Source organism: Silene latifolia, chromosome 3 (assembly GCF_048544455.1).
Source record: "Silene latifolia isolate original U9 population chromosome 3, ASM4854445v1, whole genome shotgun sequence".
NCBI lineage: Eukaryota > Viridiplantae > Streptophyta > Magnoliopsida > Caryophyllales > Caryophyllaceae > Silene > Silene latifolia.
The window spans coordinates 84,397,542-84,421,065 of NC_133528.1; the positions used below are offsets into that span (position 1 = coordinate 84,397,542).

Genomic DNA, 23,524 nt, shown 5'->3' on the forward strand with positions numbered 1-23,524 from the left:
ACGTTCTTGTTTACGTTGATGATTTGGTAATTTGCGGTAACAATTCAAACTTAATAGCTCAATTCAAGGCTTACTTAAGCACATGCTTTCACATGAAAGATCTTGGGGTCCTCAAATACTTCCTAGGCCTCGAAATTGCTCGCAACAACACTGGGATATTCATCTCCCAACGAAAGTACGCTCTCGACATCCTTACTGAAGCCGGTTTACTTGGGTCTAAACCTCGCATTCATTACATTATGGAGCCAAACCATCAATTGGGTTTATCCACCGGAGATCCCTTATCCGACCCACAACCATATCGCCGCCTTGTGGGCCGCCTCGTCTATCTTTCCATTACACGACCAGAACTCATATATTCAGTTCATATCTTGGCCCAATTTATGCATGCCCCAACGAAGGACCATTGGAATGCCGCACTCTAAGTCGTCAAATATATAAAGAATTCTCCCGGACAAGGTATTCTTCTTCGTTCCGATAGCATCCTTCGCCTTAATGCCTATTGCGATGCCGATTATGCCAGTTGTCCCAATACTCGACGGTCCATTTCCGCATACATCGTCTTCCTTGGATCATCTCCTATCTCATGGAAGACAAAGAAGCAAGCAGCGATTTCTCTTTCCTCGGCTGAAGCCGAATATCGTGCCATGGCCCATACAACGTGTGAACTTAAATGGCTCAAAGGGTTACTTGGTTTTCTTGGTATATCTCACGAGCAACCCATTCAATTACATTGCGACAGTCAATCAGCCCTTCATATTGCACGAAATCCAGTTTTTCACGAACGCAGAAAGCATATTGAGGTTGACTGTCATTTCGTACGGGACGAGATACTCAACGACACCATTACGACCAAATATGTTCATACAAAGCATCAACTTGCCAATATTTTCACCAAAGCTTTTGGCCGTATTTCCGTTGAAACGCTTCTATCCAAGTTGGGCGTTTCGAACCTTCACGCTCCAACTTGAGGGGGGTATTAGCCACTACTCTTGCTAGCCGTTAGCTAGCCGTTGCTTCCTTCCATATAAGTGTAAATATTTTAGCTGTTAATATTTCCTTCCGTATATACGATAGCATGCTCATGTATATATAGCTTGTAATTTGTATGGTGTAACTGAAGTTTCCGATCAATGCAATTATTAATATCTCTCATATCTATATTCAATGTTTACAATACTACTTTTCTAAAAAACCATTCAAAAAGTGCCACTTGGCTTCATTTGATTGGCTTAACTTAAATATTTTAGTTTGTTATTTTAAAAGTGATATAAATTTAGTTTCACATCCACCCCTTATATAAAAGTGGTTAAGCCTTTGCACTATTCCTAATGAATAGTAGGATGAATAGTTAAGATTTTTTTTCAATGGGTCGGTTTTCCTTCTATTTTGGTGGGTGGGTTGGAGTGTCTGCTGGCGAGCTAATTCGGCCCAATGCATTTAAGTGGATTGATAAAACTCTGATCATATCACACTCATGATACAGGGCTGCTATTTTGACGGGCTTGTACAGTCCACTACTCTCAATCTCTCTTAGGCCCTTTTCACTCATCTTCAATCAGGCAGTCCAATAAAATAAAAAGCCTCAATGAATACGTCTCCTATTCACTCCTCAGTTTGCTCTCCTCCACTCCTTTTCTTCTCTTGTTCTCCTCCACTCATTTTGTTCTTTCTACACTTCTCTTTTATCATCTCGGTCCATTATCTGCATTTACCTTCACCATCACCTTTGTTCTTCTTCGTTGCTTCTCAGACTACCAACAACAAGACATAATTAATGTCTGTATTTCTCATGTTTTCGTTTGAGGTATGTCTCTTCACCTTTTAGTTGGAGGTATGTCTGTATTTCTCATCTTTTTGGTAACCCTAACTTTTATTTTGTGTCATTAATAGTAATTGTTTAGTTAGGGTTTCTTGAATTACCTCAGAATTAATTTGAGTAATTTGAACTTCGATAACTGGTTTGATGCAGTTTCGCTTGTTTTAATTCAGCTAATTGTATACTTTCTTCAATCTATTAACACTAACATCTTTAGTTTTCAATTTCCCCCATTTCATCAACAAATCAGGGCTTTTGTTTCTTTGTGGGTTTATCACCTTCTATTCTTTGTCGTTTGCAGCTCTAAAATTATAGCGAGCTTGGCGACGCTTTGAACAATGCAGGGCAACGGCTTGCTACACCCAGATTGATTTGACGAATTTATGCCTGTTGCTGTTGATACTAGGGATGGTATTAGATTAGTCTTTCAGTAATATTCATTCTTGTTTTCTTTCTTAATTATCTAATTTTTGATGTTATGCGTCGTAATGTCGGTCCTGGCTCATTATTCTGGATATTTAGATGTTAGTCGCTCGAAAATTTGAAAAGAATTGCCGAATGTAACTCAATTGTTGAGTATGTACTAGCTGAATGTTTTGCCGTCGCCATCGGTTAGTATGTATGGTAGTTAGGTAAAATTTAAATCCGAAAAGGTAGTTTAAATGTTCGATGTGCATCACATTTTAATGCCCCACGCGGTCATATTGCACTGCTGTCAATTGAAAGCGCGCGAAGATCGTACAAGCCAAATCATCATTAAAATGTAACTCAATTGTTGAATATGTACTAGCTCGGTATTTTACTGTCGCCATTCGGTTAGTATGTGCCTCGAATTTCGGTTTGCCATATCTTGGTTCTCTGCCGTTTAGGATTACTATATTGATCTTCGAATTCTGTATCTTCTGCTAATGTATCTTCCTTATCGCAACCGCTTCGTTGTGTTCATTTGTCTGCTTATTTCTATTATCGTTTATCCTCCTTAATGTTTATTATTTCGTTCTTTTATTTTTGGTTTTGGACCCGAGCAACAGGCCAAGCTAAGATGGAAGAGTATGATGTTGTTTTTCATGCTTCTTATTGTTGGACTTTCTGTTAAGGTTTTGATGATTTTTAAAGGTCTTGTTTCATTGATTTGATGAAATAGGTTTGGGAGAAGTTGATTCGGCGGAAGATGGTATTGCCTGTTTCAAATTGGCAGATTCGTTCCGTTCAGCGGCATTCTAGCATGGTTAGTTTGCATTCTTTTATAGTTCTGCTTGAATTGGGTACTGTTGATATTTAGATTGGGGAATGCGGTAATGAGAGTCGGTAGTGCAATTACCGATTTTTTAAGTATTTTTTTTGGGGAGGGCTGTGGGCAATGCGAAGAGTAGGTTGGGGAGGTTAGGACATGTCTTTAATTTACTGGCATTTGGTTCACTGAAAATGCTTGGCTCAATGCAAAGAGAAGGCAGGAAGTTGATAATCGTCAGAGACTGTAAAACTATATTTTACTATTTTTTAAGATATAAGCTTAGATTAAGTCAGGCAGGGGATGAGCTAGGTGCAAGGGTTTATGGGAGAGAGAGAGACAATATCTACGGAAGCTAGAGATAGTCAGAAAGGGAGAGAGTATGCAAATGAAACATTAAGCATGGATATGAATGCTACATGCTGGTCCTGATAAGAGTATTCTAGGGCAGACTGTGGGAAGGTCAGGCGCATACTTCGATAATTTGGTGCTTTTCAGAGGAAAGTACGCATCAGCAATCAGGATACTCTTGGTGTTTTCACTGTTTATGGTGAAGAACAATTTTTAGCTAATGAGAAAAAACTGAGTCATCTGAATTGAAGAAAAAAAGAAAAAAAGAAAAAAAAAGAAAAAAGAAATGAAAACTGAAATGGAGGAATTGGACATAGACATGAAAAGTTCTACAGAATAGGAGAACATAAAGTCTACGCATTAGAAGTATCCAAATTTTCTAAACCAAAGCCTGTCAGCTTACAATTCTTTGATCAACAACACTTGGCAATTTACCAGAAACCACCTACATTCTTCAATCAACAACACAACAAAGTCGTTCAACTGACCAATTAATTAGCTTAAACCAACGCAGACTCTCATAGTCATATTATAATCCGGTATATCAAAGAGGTAAATGTGTGGAATACACTTTTTCAAGTCCATACATTACATTACATATGTAGAAAACTAGGGAAGAAAATACACAAATTTCCAAGATATATGTTGGTAACCAAGTAAATTAATTTACAGAACTCTTCAGGTTTGATTATTTGCATATTTTCATCTTAGAATCATCATAGTTTTCAGATTTTGTGGTGAACATTTTCTATTATTTCCCGCTGTGCTCTTTACTCTTGGGTGCGCCTTTTTCTATTCAATGAACATGTGACACAAGAGTAGCATAAAGATAATAAAAAAGATAGACACGCTCCGCCTAAACCTTTAGCCAGGGAAATGAGATGAGAGCCTTTTTAGACTTGGGTGAGCTTATGTTACTCTGACTCGGCTTGAAGGGTCGGACACGGGTGTGAATCCAAGTGTCGGACACGGCTATTTTATGAAAAAAAATGTCAAGTTTTTGGTCTAAAATGACTTAGCTTTTATTCAACCATTTTTTGAATTTATATGTCTGTACTCATGATCAAGAGTATGAATGTACTCTCTCCCTCCGTCTTAATTATTTGTTTTCCTTTGTTTATAATACTTCTCACAAAGAATAAAAGAGGTAAACAAATGATTAGAACAAAGGGAGTATGAGTATGTATATTGCATGGAGTATATCGAGACAAATACTCGTCAATACATTGATCATCGACTCTCATCACTTAAAAATGGTTACATAAGGCTAAGGTCTAACTTAAGATTACTTTGAATTTTTGGCTGCATCTACAGTCCTAGAACACGCATTTCACATTACAATTTCGGGACTGACATGATAGATGTTACTTTTTGGGGTTGGCATCGGAGGACTTTTCAACCATAGGGACTCTTTGCCGCTAGAGTAGATTTACAAGGAACTACACAAGTATGATATTACACTGTCGGAAGTAGAGATCTTGTATCTTAAACTTGATAGTAATTTTTTTTCCTTGTGTGTTCATCTCTATGCAGGGACTTCATGCCCTCTTTACTGGAGAGGATCCTACTTGGGAGGCATGGCCGACTGTTGATGCTTCTGGCTTCTCTGGCATCGCTAATTTAGGAGAAAATGGTATTAAGCTTAGGCGAGGATATGCTACATTTCTGTCTCCAAAGCCAACCTAGGTTCATTCCTCTCAACTCTATAGTGTGCTTTGATGGACGTTGAAATGATCATCACTTACTGAACAGCATGCCAACATCCCTATATAATATTTGTCATCGTTCTCATAAATACTCCCTTTGTATTTACCTATTATTTGGGACAAAGCCACGTGCATTAAGGAAATCATAATTGGAGAGCAAAATGAATGAATTAACGGTTTAAGTATCACTTTGTGACTGCTGTTTTGTTTGCTATTTCTGATCATTTTATGTAACTATTCCTTTTCTGTAGGATGAATTGTGTCAGCAGAAAGAAGAGGAGATGGATGCCAACTGCTCACAGGTTCGGCAAATTTCATGCTCACTGTATCCATACTTCATATGCCGTGCTTTGTTGTATGCAGCATGAAAGGAAGTCTGTCGAGGACCAGAACGCATGGAAATCAGTTGGCATTATTTTAGCTGGAAATCCGCAATTGGATGAGGTGCTCTACTAAAATTTTATTTTCCATGGAACTCTAATAGGGATGAGTTGATAATTTAAAAACGCGGCTTTAACCTGAGAAATGCTTACAGGTTGAGGAAGCGAAGGAGATCGATTTTCGGAAGGATGAGATAACAAAGCTCCAGATGGGACAAATATACATATTACTTAACCTGTATCTTTTTAGAATGGACTACGAAAATATACCACTTTATGTCAAATAATTTTGGTAGAATGGACTACGAAAAAAATTAACGTAGATGTTTGAGAAAGGTGTCAAATAAAGTGATGAATATGAAGGAAGTAAGGAGGTTACCAGCCATGGGAGTTCCTGATGGCCGCTCCGCTGTTTGGAAGGTAGTTTCAATAATTTAAATTTCCTAGGATTTTGTGATGTGTAATTAATTATCTTAATCTTGTGCTCAATGAAATTGAAAATGGAGCTCTTATCAGGATATTTGCCAAGTGATAGAGCAATGTGGCGGAAAAATAATCTAGCGAGGTTGGAGTTCAAGCATTTCAAGGATGACCTCTTGATGACGCCGGTATTTCATGTATGTTTCCTTCAGCTGAACAAGGTGCCACCATGCAGCATCAGCTCCTTAAGAGGTACAGAGTTACTGTTTTCTGGGCGGGCATAGGGTATTGCATCTACTCATATGATAACAACACCGTCATCAATCAGCAGCTACCATCCTTCTCAATGTTGTCATACATACTGAACATTTAATCGCTGCTTTTTAAAGAGTATAATCACCCTTAGTTTTCAGCTATAGCATCATCTCTTTATCTTGAATAGAAAAAGAGATCTAGAGCATTTTTTAAGCCATTTTTATTGTCTATATACTCAAGGTTCAGTTTTAATATCTATAGCTAAATTGGAGATAGATGGAGATTGATAAGAAATGAGACTAGGTCGTTAAATGCTAGAATTAACCTATCAAATTAACAATTTATAAACCAAACTCAACTCTACACTATGCAATTAAGAATAGTAGTAAAGGGAAGTAAGGGTCGAACCCAAGAGAAGGGATTTAAGACTAAAAACTTGAATTTAGACCAATGAAAATGAACAAAGCACAAGACTATGCACAAACTATGGGTATTAACAATGAACAACAATAGAGAGACATATATGGAGAATTGGCATGGAGAAAACAAGTAACAAAATGAAAGAGATGTGATTTTTCCTATGAAACAAGGCAACAAACACTTGGTATGCAAGTAACAATTATAAGAGATGAGAACTTGGTATAATCCTACAAGCTCCAACTTTTCTCAAAGCAAGACTCTTTTCTCTCCAATTTCATTTACCCAACATCAATCCTCAAGCAATTGATTACCACTATCTAAGCCAACAATGATAATCCTACTTAAACTACAAATTCTAACATTAAACCATGTAGGAATTGTAGCCAAGAGCATGAAGAGCAAACCAAGAGGAAAGTAAATGGGATATCACAAAGATATGTCTAAGCCAACAAACCCAATGATATAATCAATTTCTACTCACAAAGGTTGATACTTTAAACCAAGATATCAATAATTATGAGATGCTTCAACAAGTTATCACAAAAGTAAGGAACTTTGCAACAAACAAGCAATAGATGAACATTAAAGAGGCAAGGGTAATTACTTCTCACAACAAAACATACATCATGGCATTCAAACTTAGAAATTGAAATAAATGAAAGAGTAGAGATTAAGGAGTCAATACAATGATAAAGATGAAAGCTTGAGATGGATTACACCAAGTAGGGAAGGATTTAGTCTTCCATAGTCTTCATAAACCCAACAACTAAGGAAAGATTACAACTTTGAATGGAAATTGTCTTCTAAATTATTACAAGATTAGAACCCTAAATATGAGATTAGATGAGATGATAGGATGGTAGGTGAATGCTTTAGGTCTTCAAACTCTTGGGTATATATAAGGCTTCACGAAAACCTAGAAAGATTTCCAATTAAGAAGCCCAAAAAGAAGATTAGAAAACCCGTATAGCAGAGCTGCGCAGACTGCGCAGCCTGCGCAAAAACTGTTCTTGTTTGCGCAATCGTGCGCACCTGCGCACCCTGTTTGCGCAGGCTACGCACAGGCTCGCATTCTTGGACTTCTAATTTCCAAGAGGTAGACCTCTTCAAATTCCTTCATTTCTTCTAATCTTCACTCCTACTTCTCCCAACTAGTTTTCGGGTTACAAGTGAGCCTCTCGTGCCTTGTCTTGACCTTTGAAAGGTGCTCTATTGCCTCTCGGGTTCCATGCATTAAGATCGAGTGTCCAACCGAGGTAAAGTGCACAAGTTACCACATCATACCCAATTGCCGAATGCTAGGAAAAGCATACTAAAAGACCCATATTAAAAGACACGAGGGTGATAAAATCACCCTCTTAGACCGACACAAAAAATTACTATCAAACTCCCCCACACTTAGACTTTTGCTAGTCCCGAGCAAAACCCGAAACAAGCAAACATGAAGTCTACAAGAGAGTGTAGGAGTGAATGATCACTCTTCCCTTTCCTCTTCCTTCTTATATCTCCCTCAAAACACAACCACTTAATGAAAAAGAAAAGAACTTGACTCAAATTTGACACAACTCTTCACTCACTCCCCCGCCTTATGTCTCCCTCAAACAAGGACACGACACACCACTAACTCCGACTCATCACGCAACTCCACCCTTCTTATATCACCAAAGTAGAAGTGGTCACTCTTGCCTTATCCCAAGGCAATTGCAAAGTGACCTACACAATCCTCCAAATCATTCATCTTCCCCTTATATCACCCCCTTATCACTCCAAGGAATGCAAGTTATGCTACTAAGTTGGCCAAACTCCCAATAAAGATTAACAACCTAGTAGCCAACATGAAAAACCACCAATTTGAAACAATTTTCTTCGACTCAAAAAGAAATTAAATCCTAAATCTAACCTCCTTCCAAGACCCTCCTTATTGCTCCCTTCTTATCCCTCCATCTTTTTGGTGTTGTATTTTTCAATTTTTCGATTTTTTTGTTTGAAAATCCCTCATTTTGCCTAAGGTGCCCTTTCGGGTTTTCACCTTAGCTTTTTCCTTTCCTCTTATCGGTGGCTCGCAACTCGATTCTTCATTTTGTCCGGAATGCCCTTTCGGGTTTTCATTCCGTCCTCGGCCACCTTTTCCAATCTTGCCTAGGTGCCCACCCTTGTGAGTTTTCACCTAGCCGGAATTTTTAATTTTTTTAATTTTTTTTTTTTTTTTTTTTTTTTGCATTGACAAGAGGGACAATTTACATATGTTACAATTTCACACTCCCCGACACTTAAATCTCACATTGTCCTCAATGTGGAGGAGTGCCAAGTTCTTCAAGGGTTTTGGTTGGAGGGGCCCGAGCCTTCACCTCGCTCATATGCCCCCCGGTTGTGTCTTTTTCTCTCTTCTTTCTTTTTCTTTCTTGGCCCTCATGTAGGCCTCATCAACTTGAGCTTCATCAATGGTGGGTTGGTAATTTGGTTCATATTGGTGGAGAGTCATGCCAAAAAGGCCTTGAATGAGGCCAAAGGAGTCTTCATGGGCTTGAGAATCATAGTTAAAATCTTCAAGATATTGGTGGTGCCTTTCGTTTTGCACCCCAAACTGGTGCCTCACTTGCTCACGCCACTCGTTTTGCTTTTGCCACATTGCTTGATTCTCCGCCCAAGCCTTGGCGCTTTGTTGGTGCCACGCATAAGACTCCTCTTGCCTTTTGGCAATCCCTTCAAGCATTCTTTTTTGGGCCAATTCGGCCTCATCTCCTAACCTTTTGTTCTCATCAAACGCATTACGGAATTGTTCCAAACTCTCCAATCTTGGCCCTTGTTGTTGTTGCCAAGAATGGGAGCTCTCAACCCGCCCACTAATCTCTTGCAAAGTCCCTCGGGTGTCCTCAAAAGTATTTGAACATTTGATGTTGCCATGGTTCCAAAGTTGGAGTGGAGGAACCCCCGGCCTCATACATAGGGGTGTCATGAGGCGGTTTGTAGGACGAAGGAATATGTGGGGTATCATGAAATCCCCCCTCAATGATCTCAACCTCTCTCTCTTCCATTTGTTGGGGGCCATGGGATGGTTCAACGGCCCTTCTCTTACGCATTCTTTGTGGGGGTGGGTTGGGGAGGTTGCCCTCGGGAGGGCAAAAGAAATCCCGGGCTCTTGGTCCGCTTGGAAAGGGGCCATTCATTGGTAGCTTCATATATTGGACACCCCCTTCCCCCAACCAATGGCAACTCCATGGGACCGTGTCCAAGGTATGCATCATATGGGTCTCCACCAACCCTGCTTCATTGTAAAGATTATTCCCCCACACTCGAGGTTGTTCATCCGGAATAGCACCAACCAAGCTAGCCACAAAAAGAGTGACCAAACCTCCACAATTAATGCTCCCTTTCTTTTCTCTTTGTTTTGATGCACTAACCACAAAAAGCTTGGCCCAATCCGGAACCCCCTCCCCCCTCGGGCAACATCGCCCAAATGCACTCACGGACCCCCTCATTTAGCTTTGTAGGTTCCCCCATCGTAAAGAAGAAACACGAAATCATACGTGTAAGAATCCGGATGGGGGGGGGGGTGTGATGGAGGAGATCTTGTCACTGTTTGTCATGTGCGTTTTTCCCGTGAGTGCACACCAAGTGTCGTTCAAGGCCGTTCCCTGTGGGTTGATGGAGGAAGGTGGTTTAGTAATTCTCAAAATCTCACTCACCCTCTCAAAGGTTAGAGTGTGCCACATCTTGTTCAACCGAAAACTCACCCTAGCACTCTCTCTTACCCCCGTGATTTGGATGGTAGAAAGGAACTCTAAGGTATAGGCGGGGTATGTATGTGGTTGGAGGTTCATGTACCTCTCTAGTCCTACCTTGGTGAGGAAGGCAAGGGTTTGGTCATAGATACCCATGTCCCTCAAGGTCCCCGGGTGAAGGAATTTTGATACCGGCAAGGGTTTACTCTCAAGGAACTTGAAGAAAGTCTTGGTTTGCGAGGGTAACCCTTCATCCCCTTTAAGAGGCTTAGGTGGTGCATCGGGTTGAGGTTGGGTTGAGGACTCACCCTTTTTCTTTGGTTTTCCCTTTCCAAGTCCAAAAACCATCTTTCTTTCTTTCAAAAATTTCAAAAACAACCACTTAAAACAACCAAAAATCTGAAAATTTTTCTAATGGGCAATTCAACAAACACCTTATGTGCACTAGAACAATCTTGATTGATTAAGGTAATTTTGTTGAATTTTGCCTTCCCTAACAGAAAATGATTGCCAACAATCCCCAAATAATCAATTACAAGCAAGAATTCAACTCAACTACACAATGTAAATTGAATTAAATCAATTGAAAACAAAGAGAGTGAAGAAAGTTGTTATACCTTCCCGAAAATTCTCAAACTTGCTTGAATGAAGAAGAATGTTGCATAAAAATCCCTTTGTAACCCAGAAATCCACTCGAAAAAAGCTTCAAATTAACCTCGAAAAATTAGGGTTCTTGGGAGATTCGGGGATTTTTGTCAGAAATTGGGGATGTTTGAAGGTGTTTTTGAAGGTAAGGATGAACTTGGTGAAGAATTTGGTGAAGAAGTTGAGGTTTGTTGATGATAAAGGGTGATTTGATGAGTGTTGGAATGAATGAGATGGGGTATTTGGGGTTTTTGTTAAGGAAGGGATTGGTAGAGTATGAACAAAAGACGGGATTAGGAAAAACAAATAACCGAGAATACAGACCTGCGCAGGCTGCGCAAAATTAAGGGTTGCCTGCGCAATCGTGCGCAGCTGCGCAAGCCTTATACGTAGGCTGCGCTGGGCCTCGCAGTTTTGCTCTTGCTTCTTTTAATTGTAAATTCAACTCTTAGCCAATTTTTGGCTCAAATTTTCCTTAATCCCTCTTCAAAGCTTCTTCCAATGAACTTGCCTATTAAACCCGACTCTCATCTTCTCTTGGGCACGCTTTCCAAGAAGGTTCTTGTAAATCACTATATCATGTAACAAACCTCAAGTGCTTTTTACATGTCAATGCAAATTAAATTAATTAAACGAAATTAACATGCAAGTAAATAAATTGCGGAAATAAACTACGCTAGGAAAGCAATTAAATTGGGAGAGAATATTTACAAATTTGCCGTTATTTAATGTCGATGGCTCGACATAGTCATTGTTGGAGATTTAATCTTTGTAAATTGGATCTTCTAAAAGAAGATCCTCTTTACCTTGCAACTCGATTCCCTTGAAGTAATGCTTCAACCTTTGCCCATTGACCTTTATCACTTTTCCCGAGGTCGGGTCTAGGGGTGTAACCGAGCCGAGCCGAGCTCGAGCTTACCTATGATCGAGCTCGGCTCATATTATAAAATCCGAGTTCGAGCCCGAACCGAGCTCTTGAAATCAAGGCTCGGGATCGGCTCATATAATATTTTACGAGTCCGAACCCGAGCCCGAACTTTGTTTGCATACTATTTTTTCGAGCATTATTTTAATTATAACGTAATTTTTGATTTAAAAATTCAAATTCAAACGAGAATATTATCTTTTTGTTAGCTTATACTCCCTCCATTCAACTCCACACTACCACTTTCTTTTTTCACGTTTGTCAACGCATTTTTTACGCGCTAAATATCGTTAGCTACGTATTTTCAAAAATATAAAAGTTAGATATTTTTAATGTACTCGTAACGACGAATAAAACAAGATCTCACATGAATATATTTTCATTTATGTATTGAGAGAAAATTGAAATTGAATGTTTAACTATGAATAGTGTGCAAAATAGATAATGGTAGTGTGGAGTTGAATGGAGGGAGTAAGAACAATTATTATGTAATTTTATCTTATAAACTAATATTTTAATTTATTTACTTTAAAGTTGATACAATTTGAGTAAATATATTGAAAAAATTAAGTAATTTTAAAAATAACGAGCTCAAACGAGCTCTCGAGCCAGCTCGGTTTGGGCTCAGCTTAGTTCGAGCCCGAGCTCGAGCTCAGTTTGACCGAGCTCGAGCCGAGCTTTGACCGAGCCGATCCCGAGGGCTTGTCGAGCAGGCTCAATTCATTTACAGCCCTAGTCGGGTCTTCCACCTCCACCGCTCCGTGTGGAAAGACTTTCTTGACTTTGTAAGGCCCATACCACTTCGACCTTAGCTTGCCGGGAAAATTCTTGAGACAACTTTGAAAAACCAACACATCTTGTCCCTCTTTAAAAACCCTTCTTGTTACCATCTTGTCATGCCAAGACCGAGCCTTTTCCTTGTAAATACTAGCATTGTCATAGGCATTGTGCCTAAGCTCTTCCAATTCTTGAATTTGAAGCTTTCGGTGCAATCCCGCCTCATTGACATTTTGATTGAAAGCTTTGATGGCCCAACAGGCTTTGTGTTCAACTTCTACGGGAAGGTTGCATCCCTTCCCATAAATTAGCCTATATGGAGACATGTCGATTGGGGTCTTGTAAGCCGTTCTATAAGCCCATAGAGCATCTTCAAGCCTCTTGCTCCAATATTTTCGGTCGGGATTGACCGTTCTTTCCAAGATATGCTTAATCTCCCGGTTAGAGACTTCCGCTTGGCCGTTTGTTTGGGGGTGATAGGCCGTAGAAACCTTGTGAAGCACACCATATTTTTGAAGCAAGGTTGAGATCACCTTGTTGCAAAAATGAGTTCCCCTATCACTAACAATGGCCTTTGGGAAGCCGAACCTTGAAAATATATTGCTCTTGACAAATGCTTGCACCGTCATTGCATCATTACATTTCGTGGGAATGGCTTCCACCCACTTAGACACGTAATCAACCGCCAAGAGGATGTAGAGGTATCCATAAGAATTAGGGAATGGTCCCATGAAGTCTATTCCCCAAACATTGAAAATTTCCAAATAAAGCATCGGTTGTTGGGACATTTCGTTTCTACGTGAGATGTTGCCAAAACGTTGGCATGTATCGCAAGTATTGACGAAAGTATGAGCATCTTTGAACAATTTGGGCCAATAGAACCCGCACTCTAGGATCTTCCGTGCCGTTCTATGAGGCCCAATGTGACCCCCACAAGCGTACTCGTGGCAATGTTTGAGGATGGATGGAATCTCTACATCCGGCACACAATGCCGAATGACTTGATCTTGGCACATCTTCCATAGGTATGGCTCATCCCATATGTAGAATCTAGAATCGGCCTTTATCCTATTCCTTTGACTTGATGAGAGTGAGGGTGGAAATTTCTTTGTTACCATATAGTTGACAAGGTTAGCATACCAAGGCTCAACGGCCTTCATAGAATATAGAGATTCAAGTGGTAAGCTACCGTCCACTACTCCCATGGTCTTCACTAGATCCTCATTGATGTGAATACGACTTAAATGGTCGGCCACCACATTAGCACTCCCTTGCTTGTCTTTGATCTCGATATCAAACTCACTCAACAAAAGAACCCATCTCATTAGCCTTGCTTTGGTGTCTTCATTGTCAACAAGTTGTCTTATAGACTTGTGGTCGGTATAAATGATGACATTGGCACCCAAGAGATAAGCCCGGAACTTTTCAATAACATACACCACCGCTAAGAATTCCTTCTCCGTGGTAGTGTAGTTCCGTTGAGCATCATTCCAAAGTGAAGAAGCATATTGTATCACATGAGCAACCTTCCCGTCCCTTTGACCTAAAACCGCGCCAAGGGTATAATCACTAGCATCGGTCATGATTTCAAAAGGGAGGTCCCATCTTGGAGCTTAAATTATCGGGGCCGTCACAAGCTTTTCCTTCAACGAATCGAATGCCAACCTACACGCATCATCAAAAACAAACTCCACATCCTTGTGCAAAAGCTTGCACAAGGGGTAAGCAATCTTGGAGAAATCCTTAATAAATCGACGGTAGAAGCCCGCGTGTCCAAGGAATGACCTTATCTCCCGAGTATTAGTAGGATAGGGCAAGGTTTTTATCACTTCAACCTTAGCCACATCCATCTCAATCCCTCTCTTTGAGACTATGTGACCTAACACGATGCCGCTTTTAACCATAAAGTGACATTTTTTGGAATTCAACACAAGGTGTGACTCCGTGCATCGTGATAGGACCATAGTTAGGTGGTCCAAGCAAGCTTCAAAATTATCTCCATGGACGGTGAAGTCGTCCATGAAGACCTCTAAGACTCTTTCTACAAGATCCGAGAAAAGACTCATCATGCAACGTTGAAATGTACCCGGAGCATTACACAAACCGAAGGGCATCCTTCGGTATGCATATGTTCCAAAAGGGCATGTGAATGTTGTCTTGGATTGATCCTCCGGACGTATGGGAATTTAAAAGTATCCGGAATATCCGTCCAAGAAACAATAGAATTCCTTCCCCCCTAGCCTCTCTAGCATTTGGTCTAGAAAGGGTAGAGGAAAATGATCTTTGAAAGTCACGGCATTTTGGCGGCGATAATCGATGCAAACTCTCCACCCGGTTTGAATCCGGGTGGGAATTAAAGATCCTTCCTTGCCCTCGATTACCGTCACACCACCCTTTTTAGGTACACATTGAGTGGGACTTACCCATTGAGAGTCGCTAATGGGGTAGATGATTCCCATTTGGAGTAGTTTGATGATCTCTTCCTTCACCACCTCCATCATTGGTGGGTTCAATCTTCTTTGTGGTTGCCGAACCGGCTTTGCTTCCCCTTCCAAACGGATCTTGTGCATGCAAACGCTTGGGCTTGTCCCTTTTAGATCCGCAATGCTCCACCCAAAAGCTTCCTTGTACTTGTGCAATACATCCACCAATCTCCTTTCTTGATCACCCTCAAGTTGGTTTGAAATTATGAGGGGTAGAGTGTTGTTTTCCCCAAGAAAGACGTACTTCAAGTGGTCGGGGAGTGGTTTTAGATTTGGAGTTGGTGGCTTTATGATGGAGGGAAGTGGTCTTTCAAGGGAGGCTTATAGGGGAAGGAATTTGGATTGGTAGTCATAAGAATAAGAAGAAAAACAAGACTTTGGTGAGCTGAGAATTGCGCAGGCTGCGCCTGGGGCTTGCGCAGGCGCATTTCCTCCTCAATTTCTTTCATTTCTTTTTCTTCCTTTGATTCTTCTAGTGGTTCTTCCTTCTCCAATGCCTCTATATTTTCCTGCACATCATGAGACAACAAAAACCGCAACCCTTCCTTCTCGACATTGTTAGTGAGGGCCACCTCAAGTGGGTCCCTATGACTCAATTGGTAAACTCGATTTGCCAAAGGTTCAATTTTATCAAGAAAGTAGCAAAAACTCAAATCATAGGTCTTTTTCATTGTCTCATACACATTATACTTCAAAACTTTCCCTTCAAATTCCATGGTCAAATTTCCATCATACATGTCAAGTTTGGTTTTGGAGGTTCTCATGAAAGGCCTCCCTAACAAAAGGGGTGTAGCCTTGGAATCCGGTTCCATGTCCAAAACATAAAAATCGGCCGGAAACATGAATTTATCCACCTCTACCAACACATCTTCTACAAGACCCTTGGGGTGAATTATGGAGCGGTCCGCCAATTGTATCACAACATTGGTCTTAGACAAGGGAGGCAATTCTAAGGTCTCATAAATGGAATAAGGCATGACATTAATAGAGGACCCCGAGTCTAACATGGCTCTAGCAAAAGCTTTGCCTCCAATTGAGCACGGTATAGTTAGCATGCCCGAATCATCGCACTTTTTGGGAAGATTTTGTTTGAAAATTGCCGAGACATGCCTACTAACCGTGACTCTTTCAACTCCTTTCCTTGGCTTCCGTTTAGGGGTGCAAAGTTCTTTGAGAAACTTTGCATACCTAGGGACGGTTTTAATGATAGTAAAAAGAGGGATGTTGACCTCACATTTCCTAAAAGTTTCATAAAGATCGGAGTCTTTATCAAACTTCTTGGGATTTGTGAGGGCACTTGGAAATGGTACCTTCGGTTCATATTCCTTTTCAATCTCTTCAAGTTGATCCTTTGTGTTGGTGCTTCCTATCTTTCCTTTGTCAATGCTCAAAGGACTCTTTTCCTTTTCCACATTAGCTCTTGAAGATGTCCCTTTCTCTTGTTCAACCACAAGCTCTTCTTCAATTTGCTCTTCAATTTCAATAACCCTTTCTTGTGATTTGCCCCTTCTCTTCTTCTTGGGAGAGGATTCTAAAGTTCTCCCCTTCCTCAATGTCATAGCACTAGTATTCTCTCTAGGAGGAAATGTAGTGGAGGTAATAGAAGTAGAATTCCTTTGGTTTTGCTTAGCAAGATCTTGGGCAATTTGTCCAAGTTGGACCTCAAGGTTGGCAACCTTGGCATCACTAACACCCTTGTCGGCTTCAATCTTGTCAAACCGCTTGTTTGTTTTAACTTGCTCTTGCAAAATGTTCTTAAGCAAGTCTTGAACACTTGGTTCCTTTTGAGAATTGGTGTTGTTACCTTGATTGCCAAATTGGGATGATTGACCTTGGTTTTGGTTTCTACCTTGGTTGTTGAAATTCCCATTCCTATTTCCTTGAGAATTTGAACCTTGACGTTGTCGGGAATTTTGGTCCCTCAAGTGGTTGAGGCCATTCACAAATCTCTTTGAGGTGTCACCACCCCAACCAAGTCGAACATTGTCTCTACTCCCAACATTGTAAGTATTACCACTAGGGTCATAATTGTAGTATCCTCCCCCGGAAGGATTCCTAGCATTGTAATTCCCATAACCCATTGCACTTACATTTTCCACACCAATTCCTTCTTCAATCATAATGGGGCAAGCTTCCTCCATATGAGGACCTTGGCAATAGTTGCATTCCACTTGTTTCCTTTGACCTCCATCTTTGTTTGGATTGTTCACCATCATATTCTTCACTAGGTGAGTTAAGTCATTCACACTTTGCTCAAGATTTTGAGTAGATGAAGAGGAGGTTCCCATTGAAGATGCATTTCTTGATCCCCTTTGAGTTCTACCATAATTCCTTGTAGTTGAGGCAAGTCTCTCAATGATTTCCTTGGCATCCACTATGGAAAAATTCTCCAAACCTCCTCCGGTAGCGGAATTGACCATCCTTTGATCATCTTGGCCTAACCCTTCATAAAAATTCACATGAAGGTCATCATCACTCAACCCATGGTATGGGCATTGAGCCACCAACTTCTTAAATCTCTCCCAATATTCATACATGGTTTCCCCATTGTCTTGCTCTATTATGGTAATTGCCTTCTTTGCACGGTTGTGGCGTGAATCGGGATAGTATTTCTCAAGGAAAGCCGCTTTCATTTCCTTCTCAGTTCTTATGGACCCCGGAGTAAGATAGAAAATCCAATCTTTGGCCGCGTCCAACAAGGAAAAGGGAAGGCCCGAAGTTTGAATTGGTCCTCCGTCACTCCATTCGGAATGGCTCCTTCACACATCATGTGAAATTCCGATAGGTGACGGTTTGGATCATTTCCCGCATGGCCGTGAAACTTGGGCAAGTTATGAATGAAGAAACCTTTGAGTTCGAAATTTGCATTGGCTCCTAAAGGGGGTAGGTGATGCACAAAGGTTGTTCATCATAATTCCTTGCTCTTATCTCCCGGATGGTTCTCGTGTCATTCGCCATAGGGGGATACTCTACTTCAATCGGATTTACTTCAATAGGATCTTCCGAAGGTGCTTCTTCTACTCGATGTTCCCTTTGTGCTCTTTGGTACCACGGATTGGTAAATAACCACGAATATGCTCCAAAAGAGTCCTTTTCAACGGGAGTTGATTCACCATTTTGTAGAGGACTAAACATAAACCTTTGCACTACACACACAAGTTAGAACTTCCACTTACTTTCAAAAACAAAGAGAAGAAAAATAACTAACATGTAATTAACAATCAAGCCTTTAGCTATGTTGCCCTTCCCCGGCAACGGCGCCAAAATTTGATAGGAAATGAGACTAGGTTGTTAAATGCTAGAATTAACCTATCAAATTAACAATTTATAAACCAAACTCAACTCTACACTATGCAATTAAGAATAGTAGTAAAGGGAAGTAAGGGTCGAACCCAAGAGAAGGGATTTAAGACTAAAAACTTGAATTTAGACTAATGAAAATGAACAAAGCACAAGACTATGCACAAACTATGAGTATTAACAATGAACAACAATAGAGAGACATATATGGAGAATTGGCATGGAGAAAACAAGTAACAAAATGAAAGAGATGTGATTTTTCCTATGAAACAAGGCAACAAACACTTGGTTTGCAAGTAACACTTATAAGAGATAAGAACTTGGTATAATCCTACAAGCTCCAACTTTTCTCAAAGCAAGACTCTTTTCTCTCCAATTTCATTTACCCAACAACAATCCTCAAGCAAGTGATTACCACTATCTAAGCCAACAATGATAATCCTACTTAAACTACAAATTCTAACATTAAATCATGTAGGAATTGTAGCCAAGAGCATGAAGAGCAAACCAAGAGGAAAGTAAATGGGATATCACAAAGATATGTCTAAGCCAACAAACCCAATGATATAATCAATTTCTACTCACAAAGGTTGATACTTTAAACTAAGATATCAATAATTATGAGATGCTTCAACAAGTTATCACAAAAGCAAGGAACTTTGCAACAAACAAGCAATAGATGAACATTAAAGAGGCAAGGGTAATTACTTCTCACAACAAAACATACATCATGGCATTCAAACTTAGAAATTGAAATAAATGAAAGAGTAGAGATTAAGGAGTCAATACAATGATAAAGATGAAAGCTTGAGATGGATTACACCAAGTAGGGAAGGATTTAGTCTTCCATAGTCTTCATAAACCCAACAACTAAGGAAAGATTACAACTTTGAATGGAAATTGTCTTCTAAATTATTACAAGATTAGAACCCTAAATATGAGATTAGATGAGATGATAGGATGGTAGGTGAATGCTTTAGGTCTTCAAACTCTTGGGTATATATAAGGCTTCACGAAAACCTAGAAAGATTTCCAATTAAGAAGCCCAAAAAGAAGATTAGAAAACCCGTATAGCAGAGCTGCGCAGACTGCGCAAAAACTGTTCTTGCCTGCGCAATCGTGCGCACCTGCGCACCCTGTTTGCGCAGGCTGCGCACAGGCTCGCATTCTTGGACTTCTAATTTCCAAGAGCTAGACCTCTTCACTCCTACTTCTCCCAACTGGTTTTCGGGTTACAAGTGAGCCTCTCGTGCCTTGTCTTGACCTTTGAAAGGTGCTCTATTGCCTCTCGGGTTCCGTGCATTAAGATCGAGTGTCCAACCGAGGTAAAGTGCACAAGTTACCACATCATACCCAATTGCCGAATGCTAGGAAAAGCATACTAAAAGACCCATATTAAAAGACACGAGGGTGATAAAATCACCCTTAAACCGACACAAAACATTACTATCAAGATCGTGTTAAATTAACAAATGATCGAAAAAAAATTTGTATGTTTTGGCGACTTTGTTGTTCTCTCCATTCTCCTTGGGAATATTGAGTAAACTGGAACACAACTTACAAAGTTACAATGCCCTTCCCAGATTTGATTTGGTGTTGTTTGAGGGCTTTAGGCCCATATGTTTGGTGTCCGAGGAGTATGTAGGTAAACGTGGTAATTTTGGTGCCCAAATATTGCTAGCCTTATGTAGGTATACTTGGTAATTTTACTCTCTCGCTGAATCGCCCTTTTATGTATTTTCAGCAGTGGAGAATGAAAATTGCTAAGTCGGCGAAGGTGTGATATTGCAGAGGTATGGGTATTTTACTTACTTATAGTTAGACAAAAGAGCAGGAAATGAACAATTAGTAAAGGGGATATGAGTGTGGAAGAGGAAATGAGGGAAAATGGAATGAATGGCAGGAAGTGAAGGAAGGTTTCTTTAGAGATTGAATGAGGGAGGCTTTATATCTAAGGGAGAGGGAGAGGGAGAGGATAAGGGGAGTGTGCAAGGGTCAAAGAACGCACAGTAGTTAGACTGTTCATATTCTTGTACTGAGAAGTACGACAGTAGAAGTTCAGTAATAACAAGTAAATGTTTGTGAATTGGTCAAAAGAGTCTAACTTTAAATGAATCAAAGTTTATTACAACTTATATTCGATGGTCTCGTATTCAACCAAGTACATTCTTGATCCTCCCCGAACACGACTCCGAACTGGAGTCATGCTGAGCCAATGTTTGTGAGCCGTACCAGAGATATTATCACTCCTCTTGGAAGTATAAATTGGTTTCTAGCCATGGTCCACGTACGATGCTTAGCAAAATTTGAATGGTTAACATCGCGGCTGATAAAGAGAAATAGTTTTATATGGTTGTGTAATCTAAATTTTTTTTCCATTTACACTTATAGTACATATATTACTGACCGAAACTCAATGGTTACGTGGTGATCATTCGAATTGAAAATATTTTGCTCCTTGGTCCACCACTGGTTGGAACCCTCTCCATTCCCACAAATAAATGAAATAAACTTGCCTTTATAAATGAAAAAAGAACATTCCCGTATGCATCAACTAAAGGTTGTGTTACATGATTTGTTCCCCTCAACTTCTAAGCCTCAGCAATACCTTGACGCTTTCCAAGTCCATTCAAAAGACGTCTTCTTTTATCTTAAGATAATGATGGCTGGTCTAAAAGGATGACTGACCTTTGAACAATATTTCGAGATGTTTAGCCTTCTTTATACTGTCTCTTCATAATTTTGAAAACTGTTTTGTTACTCGTTTTGTATGTGTGCATGTGAGAGTCCATATAATGCTATGATTACTGAAAGTATTGTATTGTGTAAAATGAAGCTTCAATTTAATACTTTAAGAAATAAAATGCTGACAATGTATATTAGCAATTTTTTGTTTTGTTTTGGCAGTGCTTTTGATTCGTGGTTGAAGATGAAATATTTGGCGGTTTTCACATGAGCAGTGACAACAATGAGGTTGAAGTCCTTTTCAGCATTTGGGGAAACTGTTGTCAATCTCATGAGAATGTAAGTAGCTGTAGCAGAGAATCAATTCCGTTGCTTCTTTCATCAATTAAGGGTCCATGGTCTGATATATTTGCAGATATCTTTTTAAGCTGGTAAGTTTCTATTGTAATTTGTAATTTCCATTTGACGCTTTAGTCATCTTTTGATGGGTTGCATTTGGAGGCATAAAATGGTGTCTGTCTTCCTTAGAATGCCTCAAGAACTCCGTGGTTTAGCAGAGATGCGTTCGGAAGGAAGAGTTGGTGCTGGTAGGGGTAACAGAAGTCGCAACAGGAGACATCAGTTGAGATCCTGCTAATAAAGAGATCATTAACTTGTGTATTTTTAGTTGCTAAATGTGTAATCATTGGGCAGTTTACTTGTGTAATCATTGGGCAGTTATAATTCTTAGTTTAGTTGTTAATGGGAAAGAGTTTGTCACACTATTTCACATCTTCTATATAAGTCTCAATTTTTTCGATGGTTGTGTGATTTGTAGGAAGTGTATAACTTGGGTTTTGGTTTAAATGTTACTCTTGGTTGCATATTTGAGGTAAAATGAGGAGACGATGAACCCCATGGTGGTGGACTGTAGTTAAATGTGGAATCGGTTGAGGCCGCATATGCTTGCATAGTGTTTTCAATTCAATTTCAAGAAATTTGTATGTTTTGTCAGTTTATACAGATACTAGAGTTTATACTTGTTATTTTAACCCGTCATATTATGTTACTAATATAACCGACTAAATTAGTAGAAGGAGAAGGGGAAGTGATTGAGGAATGAGGGGAAGGGCTTGAGGAATGAAGAGAAAAAAAAGAGGGAGGGAAGAGAACGAGGGGAAGGGATTGGGGAATGAGGGGAAGGGGGAAGAGATAAGGGGAGTAGGACAAATAGTAGAAGGAGAAGGGAAAGTCAGAGAATACAAATGGGGAAAGGGGAAAGGGAGGGAGGTCGACGAAGAGGACAAAAGAAGTAATAGGAGGCAAGGAGAGGGAAATGGAATAATATGAACGATAAGAGGAAGGGAAAGGGAAGAGTCGTACGAGGAAAAATTTGAGGAGTAATAATATGAGAGCAAGTGGAGGAGGAGGAGAAATGGAAGGTATAAGGGAGGAGGAAGGGGAAATGGATGAAAGGTCGAGAAAGAGAGTAAGGGTAAAGAAGAGGAGGTAGAGAGGGGAAAATGAAAGGATGCGGACGATAAGAGAAAAGGGAAAGAGGAAGGAAGGAGGATGAGAAAGTGAAAGATATGGAGGAGTACTTGGAAAAATGGGAGAAGTAATATGAGAGCAAGTGGAGTAGAAGGGGAAATAAAGAATACATACGGGGAGGATAGGGAAACATATAAGGTATATGGAAGGAGAAAGAGGAAAGGGAAGGAGGACTACGAGGTTTAAGAAGAGAAGGTTGTTTAGGATACGACGGCGTTGAAGAGAAAAGAGGGAGATAAAGAGGATGACGAAGTAAAAGGTGATGAAGGTTGGGGAAAAGGAGAAGGAAGAGGAGTAAGGAGGGCTAAGGGGAGAAGAGCGATTAGTATGAGGAGGAAGGGGATGAGGAGATGTAATATTTACGTTACTCGCAAAGTACAATATAATACTAATGTCTTGTGTATTCCATGTAATTGTGTTCTTTAACAATTAGCCATTGAAGCAAAAAGTGTAGTTATATTCGGATATTCATGCTCTCAGCAAAGTTAAATACAAATTATTTACGAATGGATATAATTTTATTTGCAATTGATTCAAACATGAAAATAATATAACAAGAGTTTCATTATGATCGACACTCAACATGTACAAACAACCGAACCAGATCGTATATTCATTTCTGAACAAAGTTAGATACAAAATATTTACGGATGTGATTTTGTGTGCAGTTGATCCGAACATCCAAAAAATTATAACACCAAGAATTTCATTGCGATCGCTACTCAAAATGTATGGAAAACAAAACCAAATCAAGATTCGCTACTATACATTTGAAACGTAAAAGATTAAAATAACTTGGGGGACGGTGCGCATCGCGCGCCGTGCAACCAACTAGTATTATAAAAAATATTAAACGTATAGAAGTGTTTCACAAT

The 23,524-nt window shown here is 39.9% G+C and overlaps 1 protein-coding gene across 8 annotated transcripts; it reads left to right on the forward strand.

The window, feature by feature from the left end:
• Nucleotides 1–1,606: 1,606 nt before the first annotated feature.
• Nucleotides 1,607–21,918, forward strand: LOC141647749 (uncharacterized). 8 transcript variants are annotated; one of them, XM_074456061.1, is made up of 10 exons: nucleotides 1,607–1,807; nucleotides 2,121–2,869; nucleotides 2,964–3,047; nucleotides 4,935–5,087; nucleotides 5,359–5,551; nucleotides 5,643–5,907; nucleotides 6,004–6,159; nucleotides 20,179–20,227; nucleotides 21,342–21,550; nucleotides 21,648–21,918. In XM_074456061.1, the coding sequence occupies exons 4-6, from the start codon at nucleotides 5,032–5,034 to the stop codon at nucleotides 5,772–5,774; spliced, it is 381 nt and encodes a 126-aa protein (XP_074312162.1). In that variant the 5' UTR covers nucleotides 1,607–1,807; nucleotides 2,121–2,869; nucleotides 2,964–3,047; nucleotides 4,935–5,031; the 3' UTR covers nucleotides 5,775–5,907; nucleotides 6,004–6,159; nucleotides 20,179–20,227; nucleotides 21,342–21,550; nucleotides 21,648–21,918. The 8 variants fall into 8 exon arrangements, with proteins under 8 accessions (XP_074312162.1, XP_074312165.1, XP_074312163.1 ...); XM_074456064.1 differs by having other exon boundaries at nucleotides 2,121–2,249; XM_074456062.1 differs by having other exon boundaries at nucleotides 2,121–2,230.
• The last annotated feature ends 1,606 nt before the right edge of the window (nucleotides 21,919–23,524 follow it).